Raw genomic sequence first — 16,275 nt, 5'->3', positions numbered from 1 at the left:
TCCTGTTTCAGAGATCAGAAGATGTCTGGAAGATGGGGGTGTTGTATGATGTTTTATTTGGTCGTGGATGGTATCGGGTAGCGGTTATGGTTACGGTTAGTAGTGTTCTGATAGGCGATTGTGCTAACTGTCTGATGTTATGAAGCACTGCAATATGATGCCCCCCAAGTTGTCACTATATTATATTTACGGAAACATTATCGCAACTACCCAGAAGGAAGAATAACGCAAAATAAACGAACTACAGACAAACAAAGAAACGAGCAAAATAAATCTAAGTGAAGCAATTTTCTTGTGGTTATACCATGTATGATGACCAGAACTATTTGATGAGTCGTGAGAATGTGGCACCACATCTTATGTCATAGCACTAATTCTACTCATGCTGCTACAACCATGTTAGCGCTATGCTACCCCATGCTTCCGTTAGTTGTGCAGCTAGGTCTATGCTCTCCCCCGCCACCTACAGGCAGCAGGGGGACGTTGCATCTCAGATGTTTATCCTGACTTAATAGCCCCGCCCACCTTGCACACATCTCGCACACCATCCTCTACCAACCTGATAATAACCCCATAAACAAAATACATTTCATGCCCCCAGATTCCCCGCCCCCCCCAAAGCCCTATTATCGACCAATCAAGAGATCTTCTTCACTTTTCCAACCTATCCAGCCCAAGTCAGGATAAATGAGTGCAACGGACGGACAGAGATGCGGAGGCAGAGCGACGGACAGGCTGCTGCAGTGGCTGACATGGCCACCAGGGGGGGCCACCATGTGAGCCACCATGTGAGCGATAGAGCAGGCATGCAGTGACATACCAATGCACAGGTGATTAAAGGGAGAGCAGATCAGGGATAGATGGGGTGGAGGGGGTAACAGTGAGGGCTATAGGAGTTCTCTCTTGGTCAAGTCTTAGCCTGGACAGAACTGACCACACCACACCAATGGGTCAGGCAGGTGTATAGGTAAGATACACTTATTTCCTTGCTCCATCTTTCACATTTAGAAGCATTTCGCTACACACACAATAGCATCTGCTAACCGTGTGTATGTGTATGTGACCAATACAATTTGATTTGATCTGCAGTGTGTGTACATGCGTGTGTGTGTGTCACCTTCAAGTACGATCAATAGCTAACAAAAAAAATCAACCAATAACTGACAATGAGGCAATACACAGTAAAGACTTTACAGCCACGCTGTTGCCATGGTAACAGTATTGCCTGCCTATCTGGCTGTAAACTTGTCCCATAGCGAGAGAGAATGCCCCCACTGTAACACCCCGCCTCGTAACCCCGGAGAGGTGACACTCAAGCCCATGCGGAGGAGGGAAGGAAGGAAAGGGTGAGAGAGAGACGAGAACCACGTTACCTGACAGATAATGTTATCATAGTAAGCCAAAGCACGGGCATGAGGGACGTTAGGAGGGGTGTCGCACAGTTTCCTTACATTTGGGTGGGAGCCCTCAGCGATGGTGGACAGGGAGAAATTATCATTGTGCTGCTCCGATGGAGGCCGGTACTTACTGCTGGGAAGAGGAGGAGGACAGGGAGGGAACCAGAGACGAGAGGAAGGGAGGACAGGGAGGGGACCAGAGACGAGAGGAAGGTAGGACAGGGAGGGGACCAGAGGAAGGGAGGACAGGGAGGGGACCAGAGACGAGAGGAAGGTAAGGACAGGGAGGGGACCAGAGGAAGGGAGGACAGGGAGGGGACCAGAGGAAGGGAGGACAGGGAGGGGCCCAGAGACGAGAGGAAGGGAGGACAGGGAGGGGACGAGAGGAAGGGAGGACAGGGAGGGGACCAGAGACGAGAGGAAGGGAGGACAGGGAGGGGACGAGAGACGAGAGGGAGGACAGGGAGGGGACCAGAGACGAGAGGAAGGGAGGACAGGGAGGGGACAAGAGACGAGCGGAAGGGAGGACAGGGAGGGGACGAGAGGAAGGGAGGACAGGGAGGGGACCAGAGACGAGAGGAAGGGAGGACAGGGAGGGGGGGACAGGGAGGGGACCAGAGACGAGAGGAAGGGAGGACAGGGAGGGGACCAGAGACGAGAGGAAGGGAGGACAGGGAGGGGGGGACAGGGAGGGGACCAGAGACGAGAGGAAGGGAGGACAGGGAAGGGGGACAGGGAGGGGACCAGAGACGAGAGGAAGGGAGGAGGGAGAACAGGTAAAAGATGATTAAATGAGGAGGAAAGTAGGAGGGGTCACATTGTGGAGGAAAATGAGAGTGTCAATGGGGAGGGGGAAATGGAAAAAGAGGGATGTAGTGAGAGGAGGAGAGAAGAGAAAAAGAGAGATGAAGAGAGAATAGGGAGGGCAAAATCAGGATTCAAGGATGAGGGGAAAGTATGTGAAAACGTGGGGTAAAGGAGGTAGAGAGAGGAGGAAGGAGGGAGAGAAAAAGCAAGAGAGAGCAGCGTTAGTTACAATATAGTGCAAGTGTAAGACTTCAGTTTGCAGATGACAGACAGACAGATACCCTCTGTGATGCAACAAATCAGCTGTGAATCAAAACTAGACTACAGCTATGGCCACTTTGACACCCAATCCTGGGTTGCATTCAATGGGGTACACTGTTTTGCAACTGAAAACAAAAATGAAAGTTACTTTCAAAACAGACAACAATGACTCACCATTGACCTACCATTGAAGCACTGTGATTCACTTTGTATAACCAATTAAAGACTTGGAGAAACTTGATATCCAAAACAGACTTCCCAAACAGTCATTTGTCATTTTGTGTTATTCCAGAAACATCTGCTGGCTGGAAAGAGTTTCTCAGTTTCTCTGTCTCTTCTCGACCTCCATCTCTCCATCTCTCCCTCTCCTCATCATATCCATAGTTAAACATCTTCTGAACTAGACCCATCAGTACAGCCCCAGCACTTCCTACTACTGTCTGATTGAGATGCCGCTCCAACATTTATATTTAATGAGTTCATATGACAGGCCAATCAAAGCTCAAGTAATGAGGAGGGAGGGTGTGCTAGAGAGATGGAGTAGAGAAATAAATAGGGAGACAGAAAGCAGTTGACAATATTGATTCAAATTATTTTAATTATGTTAGTATTGTAAATCTCCAAAGTAAGCTTGAATTGAATTGAAAGGAGGATACTGCAGGGCTTGGATACGGATTGTAGGTGTGTTATTTATGTCCATAATTGAGATATGTGTGGTTTCTAAGCCGTGGTACAGGGGAAAAAGGACTAAAACTAAGTTTTAATCTGCCACTTCAGCCAGAACACACACTCTCCTCTCTGCAAAGACGTTACCTGCATCTCTCTCTCTCTCTGTCCTCTGCTACTCTTGTCACCCCTCTCGCTTTCTCTCTCTTTCCCTCCCTCAATCCCAACTATTTTTCCCTTTCTCCCCCTTCCTCCCATTCTTTCTCCCCCTTCCCCCAGCATCTCCCTCCCTCCATCTCTCTCTCACTCCCTCTTTTTCTCTGCCTCTCTCTCTCTGACAGGGAAGCAGACCCCATCTTGACTGCGGCACAGACACTGTGCAGCCCACTGCAATTATCTGCAGCAGATGGAGGGAGAGAGCGGTGGGCGTCTCATGTATACATGAGCCTCATCAGCAGTGCCCTATACACGCGCGCACATGCACACACTCTCTCTCCCTCCAACAACATGTCCTTCCAACAACAACTGAGTTTTTCTCTTGGTAAAAGCTCTTTCCTATTCCTGCTCTCCCTCTGCTCACCATCCTCTACACATTTCCACTCTCTCTCCTTCACTCTTCCCGCCCCTCCGTTTTCCTGTTTCATTCTGCTCTCTTCTACTCTTCTGTTTCTCCTTCCTCCTCTTTGATTTTTGGCTAACCACTTGATGAGGCTGTGGTGTCTCTCCTACGCTGCATGCTGTCCATCCCCACCCCCCGTTCCTCACACACACACCCCTCAGGTCGCACAGCTGTATGTAGGTCAACTTCGCCTCCCCTGCCTTGTCCCCCCCTCCCCTCTCATACACTCCTGATCAGACTGCCCTACTTTCAGCTGGAACCAGAGCAGCAATGACATCACTATTTTCAGCTAGCACCGCGCGCTAGCCATCAGCACGCTATCCCCCGCACTGACTGCTCCCCTTTTCTTCTTCATCATCATCATAATGCTAACATCATCATCCTCAGCTAAGAAATGTGCACTGCTGATGGAAGCATCCACATTCATCCACCCTCCTACGTGACTTCACTGTTGCTAGGCAAAACGACAGGCGAAGGCACAGCCGCATCTCACACAGCACTCGTTCTAGCTATCCTCATCCCGTTCTCTTTCAATGCAAACTCAATCCCTCCCTTTTCTCTCTCTCTCTCTGCTTTATCTCTTCTCTCTATTTGTGTTTCCTCTCTCATCTATCTTGTCATCGTGTTTTCCTCCCCCTCCTCCTCCTCCTCCGCATTCCTTCATTGTCTCCTTCGCTCATGTAAAATCCCCCTCTGTCTATCCTATCTATCGCCTCTTCTCTTTGTCACCCCCCCCCCCCCCCCCATCCTCCTCTTTCCAGTCCAGCCTCCCTCACTTCCCTCTCTCAGCCTCTTCTCTCTCCTAAAGTTATCCACAACCTTCTCAGGTATCTCTAGCTTCAGCTCTCTTCCTCCTCCTCCATCTCCTGTCCTTTTGTCCCGATCCTTTGTCCCCCCCCCCCCCACCACTACTCTCTCCAACAGCCCCAAGGTTTCGCCCTGAACGGAGCTTTGTTTCAATGGAAGTAGTTGTAATGTCGTTGTAATTCACAGGTCCACACATGTCCAATACTCATGTAAAACTCCAGTCGAATACTAAATATTTCATTTTCAATAGTGCTAGAAATGCTTATTTCGCATACATATGCTGTGAGAATACAAGAGCTCAAAAACCTGTCTATCTGCTGCCTGGTTTTTCTAGTCCATAAGCTCACCTGCGTTTTGCGCAGCCAGTTTCCCATGGGTTCTATGCTCTCTGGTTTCACTGCCTGGTTTTTCCTGGTTTTCTTACACCTTTGTGCTAACTGGTTTTATCTGGTCCATAGACTCCCCTATATTTGTGCAGGTTTCCCCAGGCCCCCGCTGTAAGCTTACCTGCGTTTGCGCAGCTTGCTGTTCTCGGTCTTGAGCACGTGGAGCTTCTTGGTGAAGCAGACGATGATCATGAAGAGCAGCAGCACCATGAGGGCCGACGCCCCGATGGTCAAACACAGCACCTGGAACTCTGTCACCACCGACTCACAGCGGGAACCCTTGTGCCAGATGTAGTCCTGGACATTACACCTGCATGGAGACGGAGGGATGGAGAGAGAGAGGGGAGCAAAAAGGAGCGGAGAGAAAAAGAAAACCAAGATGAAGAGGGGGAAGTAGTAGTAGTGGAAACAATGAGGCATGTGGAATGGAATACGGAGAGGAGAGAGAGAAGAGCAGCCAGGGAAATACAGATGGGAGACAGATGAAGTGGCCAGATAAGGGAAGAGTGGAGAAAGGCCATGAGAGGAGGGTAAAGGGAAACAAATGAAGGATGGAGAGAAAAGAAGGGTGGGTGAGAAATGGAAAAGGGTTTATTCACCAAACATAACACTTTAACAAAATTGTGAGTGTGTGTGTGTGTGTGTGTATCTCTGTCTGTGTGTATCTCTGTCTGTGTGTGCGTGCGTGTGCAGGCTCTAAATTATTTAGATTAGGGTGAGGGCAGTACCACTGTGTCATTCATAGTTCAAGCTTGAATGGTTGGCACACATTTCAATCCAGATTGCTAGGTTTAAGAAAATCAAGAATTTATTTTTATAATTATCCCAAGTACTTCATTATGTGAGTCTGAAAGCTTTCGGGGCTGGATTCAATCCGTATCGCGGAAGTATCGTGGACAATCTCAATTTAAATCGAGCTATAACGCGGATCTTCCACGATACTTCTGCGATACGGATTGAATCCAGCCCTGAGTGTGGGGGCAAAAAAAATGCTATTCAACATCCCACATACACTGCCCCAGTGTATATCATTTATGGAAGTGAAATTTCAACTCCTGGTCTAAAACAGACTGAAGTGTCACCAGCAGGCTTTCAACATAGCTCTATTTGAAGGGATAATGTGATCATTCTGTCTGAACAGAAAATAGAAAAAAACTGAAAACCAGAGGCTGTTTTCCACACACACACACACACACACACACACACACACACACACACACACACACACACACACACACACACACACACACACACACACACACACACACACACACACACACACACACACACACACACACACACACACACACACACACACACACACACTTGCCGCCATCTGAGCCCTAGACTCTTTTTGCTCCAGGACAAAAATGACAGAGGCAGATGGCTTCGTCTGCTGACTGGAACAAGACTGGAACCTTACTAATCAAATGCTTGAAACCACTACGAGAATGAATGGTACTGCATGTAGAATAAGAAATAAGACTCTATAAACTGGGTCGATCACACTAGTTAACAAGAGGAAATGGTAATGACTGGTCTCATAGTAACCAGATACTATGTATATTTCTGCTAATATCTAGAACCTAAAAGGATTCTTTGGTTGTTCCCATAGGAGAACCCTTTGAAGAACTCTTTTTGGTTCCAGGTTGAACCCTTTTGGGTTCTATGTAGAATGCTTTACACAGATTTTTACATGGAACCTAAAAGGGTTCTCCTATGGGAACAACCAAAGAACTCTTTTGAAACCTTTTTTTCTAGTAGTAGAAGTGTGATCACTGAGAATAAAACAGGCTGTTTAAAGAGACTGAATGTGTGAAGTAGTTGGAACTCGGGAAAGCATGTGAATGTGAATGAAACTCACTCACTGAGAAGAGCCCATACAGGCTAAAATAGGTACGAGAATGCAAAGGTTCACACTCACTCCTCAAATGTCTGCATGTGGATTTTAGAGGGAAATCACCACTTACGGAAGGACACAAATTCACTTGGAAGAATTTGAATGTGAAGAGCAACATAAATGCACCTCTCCCTTCCCCTGTTCCCCAAACACAGGCCAAGAGACCTACAGACTCACACAGATGAATGTAAATGTGTAGAATGAATGGAGGTGTGAGTATGGCCTTTCAGATTCACAGTTTCAATTCAGCCCAGTAAGTGGGTGATGGGGGGCTCGGTTCCTTTCAGTGCCGCTTCCTGCATCCTGCCCCCTTTGTGCCCGTGCCGAAAGTGCCAACCGAGGGGCGTTGGCTCCGTGCCAGGGGGCATTCTCTAGCAGGAGAAGGTGTGACTGGACTACTGATACGCCATTCGCCATTTTCAAGGGGACTTGAATACGCTCTCCCCCTCTAAGGTACTGTATGTTGGTACAAAGAGGTAGTTTATATAGCGAAGAGAGAGAGAAAGAGAGCACATTTAAGGAGAGGGTAAGGAGGATGGCTGGTTGCCATGGCGATCCAGCTGAGCCGCACAAGAAACAGATGCAGTACCGACATGTCATTCCATCACAACACACACACACACACACACACACACACACACACACACACACACACACACACACACACACACACACACACACACACACACACACACACACACACACACAGAGCTCTCATGAGACTCTCTCTCGCTTAGTAGTCTCTTTATTTTTCATTCTCAATGTCCTCTTACTCCCTCCTCTATCACTCTGCCCCTTGAGTTTCTCCATCGCTCTAATTTATCACTGATTTACCACCTCTTCTTCTCTTCCTCCCACTATCCTTATGTCTCTCTCTCCCCTTCCGCTCTCCTGCTCTTTGCCAGCTGCCTCCAGGAGAGTGTAATCTTGTTTCCATTTAGCTGACTAACTTTGGTTTTGACATTGTATAAATGGTGTCCTAAAACAGCAGTCCTAAAAACCCTACAATTTGACTTGAAGATTTTGGTTGCAAGTTTTCTCAAGTGTTAAAATCAAACCGAAACAATCCAACTGAAATAACCCCAGTAGAAACATTCATTAGCCTTAAATCGACCACATTGTGTTCCACCCTGAAACCTGTAATCCTACAATCCAAAATGGCTGTTTGTTTGTTTTACCTTAAAAGGCTTGGTTCTTTTATCCTTGGTTCTCTCTCTCTCTCTCTCTGAGCTCCTCGTTTAAACACTCACGACTCCCACAGCTTTACCCTAACCAGTTACCCAGTGTAACCACAGAGCCTTCCCTCCCTACCCCATCATTAACTCAATCAAGGTTTACCACAACCTCCAATCGCCACCAAATACAGCCCTCTAACCCAGCGACACAATGGAATTACCCGAGCCTGGGCCACATCACAAATCCCCTCAATATTTACTTGATTAGGCTTGTAAAGGCTGCTCGACTGCCAACTCCCCCAGGATAGATACCCTAACCTGGCCAAGAGGAGGGGGGCACTGAGTGGGTTGGAAGGTAGAGGGGGGCACAGACGGGACATACTGGGAGGCCCCCCACAGTGTTGTGGGGTGAGGTCGAAGGGGGATGAGGGTAAACGGGGGATGGGGTGGGGGGGTACTGTACAAAGGGAAGGAGAACGAGGGATAATGAAAGGGTAATGGAGGGTAAGATCAGCAACGTTAATCAGAGCCCAGCGGGACTGTCACAACATTGAGCAGTGTTTCCCCTAGTTTTACAACTAGAGTCCCAGCCTAGTCAGCCCCCAAATAGATACTAAAATAATCCATTGAAACTCATTTAAGAGACAAATGAAGGTGTGGGAAGTCATTAGGTGGGTGGCACCATGATCGGGAAAATGTTATCGATAGAGGAAACAAATCGGTCAAACTATCACCCATATGCCTCCTCTGGCAATACAAAACCCATTACCCTGCTGGGTAACGCTTTACCTGACCCCTAGCGTCATAACCATGTCATAACAGCTGACATAACTTGTCATAATATGGACATAACACTGTCATTACACATATTCAGACCAGTTGTGACATATATAGCATTAATTTGTGGCTGGTTATGACACCTACATAAGAGTGTCAAAACTCCATTACACCATAGCCAACTTGTCAACGGTATTTTTATGTTATATAACATTTTCAGAAATTGTAATTGCGCACACATTGATGTCAAGACGTGCACCTACACCAATGCTCTGTTGCTGATGACTGGGATGAATGCAGATTTCAGGAGCAGGACAGGACACCCTCTTTTTGACTGATGACTGACATAAGGGCATGTACGTGATAGGTCTATCTGGCAACATGATTCTTGATGGTTATAATTCTTAGTCCAAGTAAAGTGACACAGGACAGTCATAATGCTTCATGACAGTGTCATAAAGTGTATTTTCTACAAGCTATTTAAAATACGATGAAAAAAACATGACTGTAAAGAAATCAATACTAGAACAACGGATTTAAGAAACCAACTTCCAAACGAAAGGAAACTTCTTGGCAGGGAATAACACATTTGAATAAATGTGGGTTTTGACACTCATAATATACACTACATGACCAAAAGTATGTGGACACCTGCTCGTCGAACATCTCATTCCTAAATCATGGGCATCAATATGGAGTTGATCCCCCTTTGCTCCTACAACAGCCTCCACTCTTCTGGGAAGGCTTTCCACTAGATGTTGGAACATTGCTGCAGGGACTTGCTTCCATTCAAGAGCATTAGTGAGGTCGGGCACTGATGTTGGGCGATTAGGCCTGGCTTGCAGTCGGTGTCCCACACCGATCTTGACAAACCAACATTTTATTTTTTTAAATACATTTTTTTACCCCCTTTTTCTTCCAAATTTTGTGCTATCCAATTGCGATCGAATTACAATCTTGTTTCATCGCTGCAACTCCCCAACAGGCTCGGAAGAGGCGAAGGTCGAGCCATGGGTCCTCTGAAACATGACCGGACAAACCGTGTTTCTTAACACCTGCCGTTTAACCTGTAAGCCAGCTGCACCAATGCGTCGGAGGAAACACTGTTCAAACACTGTTCAACTGACCGAAGTCGGCCTGCAGGTGCCCGGCCCGACACAAGGAGTCACTAGAGAGCGATGTGCCATATAAAGCCCCCCCCGGCCAAACCCTCCCCAAACCCGGACAACGCTGGGCCAATTGCGCGCCGCCCTATGGGACTCCCAGTCACGGTCGGTTGTGACACAGCCTAGGATCAAACCAGGGTCTGTAGTAACGCCTCAAGCACTCCGGTGCAGTGCCTTAGACAGTTGCGCTACTCGGGAGGCCTAAACTAACCATTTCTGTATGGACCTTGCTTTGTGCACGGGAGCATTGTCATGCTGAAACAGGAAAGGGCCTTCCCCAAACTGTTGTCACAAAGTTGAAAGCCCAGAAAAGTCTAGAATGTCACTGTATGCTGTAGCTTTAAGATTTCCCTTCATTGGAACTAAGGGTCCTAGCCCAAACCATGAAAAACAGCCCCAGACCATTATTCTTCCTCCACCAAACTCTACAGTTGGCACTATGCATTGGGGCAGGTAGCGTTCTCGTGGCATCCCCCAAACCCAGATTCTTCCGTCAGACTGACAGATGGTGAAGTGTGATTTATCACTCCAGAGTCCAATGGCGGTGAGCTTTATACCACTCCAGCCGACACTTGGCATTGTGATCTTAGGCTCGTGTGCGGCTGCTCGGCCATGGAAACCCATTTCATGAAGCTCCCAACGAACAATCATTGTGCTGATGTTGCTTCCAGAAGCAGTTTGGAACTCGGTAGTGGGTGTTACTACCAAGGAGAGACCATTTTTACGAGCTTCGCGCTTCAACACTCGGCGGTCCCGTTCTGTGTGCTTGTGTGGCCTACCACTTCGTGTATGAGCCGTTGTTGCTCCTAGACGTTTCCACTTCACAATAACTACACTTACAATTGACTGGGCCAACTCTAGCAGGACAGAAATTTGACGAACTGACTTGTTGGAAAGGTGGCATCTTATGACAATGCCACGTTGAAGTCACTGAGCTCTTCAATAAGGCCATTCTACTGTCAATGTTTGTCTACAGAGATTGCATGGCTGTGTGCTGAATTGTATACACCTGTCAGCAACGGGTGTGGCTGAAATAGCCGAATCCACTAATTTGAAGGGGTGTCCACATAGCAGGTGTAAATATATGGCCCATGACAGTGTTATGACCATATTATGACAGGTTATGACCGTGCCATAACAGGTTGTGACGCTAGATGTCAAGTAAAGTGTTGATGAACCATGAACCCTAATTAGAAATACATGTAGTATACCTGCCCCATGTTCCATTTAACTGCTGTGTGTGTGTGTGTGTGTGTGTGTGTGTGTGTGTGTGTGTGTGTGTGTGTGTGTGTGTGTGTGTGTGTGTGTGTGTGTGTGCACCCCAAATCAACTAACCAGACTCTATTGCCACAGAATGGCTCATCGGATACATTGGACTACCTTACTGTGTTTGTGGGTCTGTGTGTGTGGGTCTGTGTGTGTGTTCCCTGATCTGAGCCCTCTCACTAGATCTTCATCTCCTGTGTCTGACCTCTTGAATGACCCTGTGCTCTCCTACTTCTGCTTATTGGTGGATGGGGTCTTAATATAGCCATAATCCGAGAGTGTGTGTGTGTGTGTGTGTGTGTGTGTGTGTGTGTGTGTGTGTGTGTGTGTGTGTGTGTGTGTGTGTGTGTGTGTGCGTGTGTGTGTGTGTGCGTGTGTGTGCGTGTGTATGCGCATGCATGTTTATTTGTGTGTATGCTTGTCATAATGCAACCCAAAATTCTAAATCGCCATGACTACATGGGACTCCTGGTGGTAATACCTCTTCTTAATTATATCAAGCTGCAGGACACACACACATACACACACACACACATGCACATATACACACACACATAAACACAGCTATGACTGTATACACATAGACACAGACATACACACACACATGCACATATACACACACACACTAACACACAAACGCAGCTATGACTGTATACACACACACACACACACACACACACACGCTCACAATTAATTCAACCTGGCTCGTCCTGATCTGTTTCCATACTGGCAGGCAGGACGAACTCTGACTCATTTTCTCTCTCAGTCCCTCCTACTCTCTTTTTTTCTCATTTTCTTTGCCATGTCTATCTCATCCATCTCGCTCTCTTTCCCTCCTACACTCCATTTTACAGTGTTGTCCTCCAGCTATGGGGGAAATTATTACAAATGTTAGTTGGGATAGTAGAGAAAGGTAAACTATTGATGATGTTAGGTAGATCAAACATTCAAATTAGCCTCTCCATGACTGTTACAGACTGTAACTAGTCTTACTAACCATATCCAAACCAACGCACACATGCGCACACACGTAGTATGCAAACGCTTACAGTACACACATACACAACAGGACATGGCTTACAGTACACACATACACAACAGGACATGGCTTACAGTACACACATACACAACAGGACATGGCTTACAGTACACACGTACACAACAGGACATGGCTTACAGTACACACATACACAACAGGACATGGCTTACAGTACACACATACACAGCAGGACATGGCTTACAGTACACACATACACAGCAGGACATGGCTTACAGTACACACATACACAACAGGACATGGCTTACAGTACACACATACACAACAGGACATGGCTTACAGTACACACATACACAACAGGACATGGCTTACAGTACACACATACACAACAGGACATGGCTTACAGTACACACATACACAACAGGACATGGCTTTTGTCGGTAAACCCCAGAAAGAGATGTGGAGGGCAGACACAACCAACTACTTGTTGGAGTGTGTTATAACAGAGGGCAGACACAACCAACTACTTGTAGGAGTGTGTTATAACAGAGGGCAGACACAACCAACTACTTGTGTGTGTGTTATAACAGAGGGCAGAGCCCTTTGCATTCATCCCACTGTGATTCAATTGGGCTGGTGTATGAATCAGCCTCAGTTCACCATTACACACAGACACACACAGACACTTGTGCCAGAGCTCCACTGACCCATATTGCCTCTTAGCCCAACCTCAGACAGAACTTGGACTGTCCCTCAGTGTAACACAGATCTTCACTGACACTGACAGTGTCATCTAACATGGACTTCTCACAGACATCAAAATCAATGTACTTAGTGCATTGTTTACTGTTTGTTTATGGTTTACTATGATCTCTTTAAGCCCACCAAAGACCTTGTCTTATAGTGATAAGCATTTACATTTGAGTCATTTATCAGATTCTCTTACGCAAAGTGACTTACAGGAGCAATTAGGGTTAAGTGCCTTGTTCAAGGGCATCTTATCAGACTTTTCCACTAATCGGCTCAGGGATTTCGAACCAGCGATCTTTCATTTATTGGCCCAACGCTCTTAACCACTAAACTAGCTACCTGCAGCCACATTGCTGTAGTATCCTAGTTAAGTTTGTTGGGAGTGATTTGCGATATTGCTCTTGGCTTGCCTACTCTATGGACTGTTGCTCCAATGATTATAAACCAGTAAAAGGATAAGACCAATCTCTGCAAGGATCAGGCATCTGCCATCTCAATCACACACCTCATCACTGGCCATTAGGCCGGCTGGAAGATTACCTATTGCTGGCCTGCAACAGGAAACTGTCAGAGTCAAGAGGTCAGTGTCAAGATCACTGAACAGTTTAACTGTATAGCTGCACACTGGTGAGAAACTGTGTGTCTGCACGGGGAGGAGAAGACCGGGTCATTATGTCATGATTAGGGCCTTGAGTTGGGAAAGGTTCTATTGGGCTCATGGTAAAAGCAAAGCGTGTGTGTGTTTTTGTGTGTATGTGTGTGTCACGCCCTGACCTTAGAGAGCCTTTTTATGTCTCTATTTGGTTTGGTCAGGGTGTGATTTGGGGTGGGCATTCTATGTTTTGTTTATTTCTATGTTTTGACCGGGTATGGTTCTCAATCAGGGACAGCTGTCTATCGTTGTCTCTGATTGGGAACGATACTTAGGTAACCTGTTTTCCCTCCTTTCTTTGTGGGAAGTTGTCTTTGTTCATGGCACGTAGCCTTTAGCTTCAAGGCTAGTTTTTGTATGGTTTGTTGTTTTTTGTCAGCGTCATTCTTAAATAAAGGAATACGTACGCCCACCACGCTGCACCTTGGTCCTCTTCCTTCAACAGCCGTGACAGAACTTTCTCCCACCAAGGGACCAAGCAGCGTGGTAAGGAGGAGCAGCGTGTTCGGGACTCCTGGACATGGGAAGATATCCTGGATGGGAAAGGACCCTGGAGGCAGGCTGGGGAGTATCGCCGTCCACGGGAGGAACTGGAAGCAGCTAAGGAAGCCCGAGAGACATCCCCAAAATTATTTTGGGGGGGCACACGGGGAGTGTGGCAGAGTCAGGTTGGAGACCTGAGCCAACTCCCCGTGCTTACCGTGGCGGGCGTCGTACTGGTCAGGCACCGTGTTATGCGGTGGAGTGCACGGTGTCTCCAGTACGTGTTCTTAGCCTGGTGCGCTACATCCCAGCTCCCCGCATCTGCCAGGGTTAGGGTGAGCATCCAGCCAGGACGGATGGTGCCAGCCCTGCTCTCCAGACCTCCAGTACGTCTCTACGGCCCAGGATATCCTGCGCCGGCTCTGCGCACTGTGTCTCCAGTGCGTCTGCACAGCCCAGTGCGTCCTGTGTCTGCGCCCCGCACGTGCCGGGCCAAAGTCACCATCGAGCCAGAACGGAATGTGCAGGCTCTTAGCTCGAGACCTCCAGAGCGCCTCCACGGCCCAGTGTATCCGGGGCCTTGGCCAAGGCCTCCTGTATGTCTCCCCAGCCTGGTGAGTCCTGTGCCTCGGCCAAGAACTAATCCTCCTGTATGTTTCCCCAGCCTGGTGAGTCCTGTGCCTACTCCCAGAGCCAGGCCTCCAGTGATGATCCATGGCAAGAAGCCTCCAGCACGAAGCCTCCAGTGATGATCCATGGCACGAAGCCTCCAGTGATGATCCATGGCACGAAGCCTCCAGTGATGATCCATGGCACAAAGCCTCCAGTGATGATCCATGGCACGAAGTCTCCAGTGATTATCCATGGCAAGAAGCCTCCAGTGATGATCCATGGCAAGAAGCCTCCACTGATGAACCATGGCACGAAGACTCCAGTGATGATCCATGGCAAGAAGCTTCGAGTGATGATCCATGGCACGAAGCCTCCAGTGATGATCCATGGCAAGAAGCCTCCAGTGATGATCTATGACAAGAAGCCTCCAGTGGTGAGACATGGCACGAAGCCTCCAACGAGGGCCTCCAGTCCGGAGCCTCCGGCGACGCCCTCCAGTCCGGGGCCCGCGGCAACGGCTTCCAGTCCGGGGCCCGCAGCAACGAGGGTGCCCAGTCTGGGCCCGCAGCGGGGTGAGCCAGAGGTGGAGCGGGGCCGCCACCGCAGATAGATGCCCACCCAGACCCGCCCCTATAGGTTCAGGATTTGCTGCCGGAGTCCACACCTTTGAGGGGGGGGGGGGGGGGGGATTTTTATGTCTCTATTTGGTTTGGTCAGGGTGTGATTTGGGGAAGGCATTCTATGTTTTGTTATCTATGATTTTTGTATTTCTATGGCCGGGTATGGTTCTCACTCGAGGACAGCTGTCTATCATTGTCTCTCTTTGTTCATGGCCTTTAGCTTCACGGTTCGTTTTTTGTATGGTTTGTTGTTTTTTGTCGGCGTCGTTCTTAAATAAAGGAATATGTACGCCCACCACGCTGCACCTTGGTCCTCTTCCTTCAACAGCCGTGACAGTGTGTGCGTCCGTGTGTATGTGTAAATGCGTGTGTGTGTGTGTCTCAATTTGAGCATATGTGCACACATACATTTGTGTGAGCTCTCCTGTTGTGTGAACATAATCACTTTGGCATGGGGACCCTGTCTATTCGATTCATCTGCGCCAGCTCTCATTGCCATCATCATCTCCATCAGAGCCAGTCAGGAGGCGATGGCCATCCAGGGACTTGCTACCACGCATACATTTGCATGCTAATCCACACAGATGTTTGCTGATTTCTGATCTCTCCCTGCTGATTGGTTTGTTCGGTTAGTTACAGGATAAAGGGAAATAAATATCTTGGCATAGCTCTGCATAATGATCCGAGGGGTTTTATAACAATGGGTTGGATGAGTTTGGGGAAGGGATTTTTCCTTCTCATGTAACCTGGCTTACACTTTCTCCTCATGGTGACCTCTATAAAGATCTGTTGGCCAGGTATCAATGCACCAGGAACCTTGTAAAACACACAAAATCACAGTAAATTTAAAATAATCTGACAATGACAAGATCAGAGATATACTGTATCTAATGCATCCCCTATACTGTGAACATACATGAGGAGAACAAGTATT

At 47.7% G+C, this 16,275-nt stretch overlaps 1 protein-coding gene across 8 annotated transcripts in view; it reads right to left on the bottom strand.

The window, feature by feature from the left end:
- The window catches only part of LOC139364875 (chondroitin sulfate proteoglycan 5-like), a 33,014-nt gene that overhangs the window by 4,324 nt on the left and 12,415 nt on the right, over positions 1–16,275 (bottom strand). For 3 of the 8 annotated variants that reach the window (XM_071102101.1, XM_071102119.1, XM_071102083.1), the window contains exons 3-4: positions 5,065–5,253; positions 1,452–1,530 (exon numbers count right to left, since the gene is read on the bottom strand). In XM_071102101.1, the coding sequence (XP_070958202.1) occupies positions 1,452–1,530; positions 5,065–5,253 (268 nt within the window). Of the gene's footprint in view, positions 1–1,373; positions 1,531–5,064; positions 5,254–16,275 lie in introns of all 8 variants that reach the window. The other 5 variants (XM_071102057.1, XM_071102074.1, XM_071102093.1 and 2 more) reach the window with 3 other exon arrangements.

The sequence above is a fragment of the Oncorhynchus clarkii genome, chromosome 2 (assembly GCF_045791955.1).
Source record: "Oncorhynchus clarkii lewisi isolate Uvic-CL-2024 chromosome 2, UVic_Ocla_1.0, whole genome shotgun sequence".
NCBI classification, from domain to species: Eukaryota; Metazoa; Chordata; class Actinopteri; order Salmoniformes; family Salmonidae; genus Oncorhynchus; species Oncorhynchus clarkii.
This window is presented reverse-complemented; position numbering and strand designations above follow the sequence as displayed.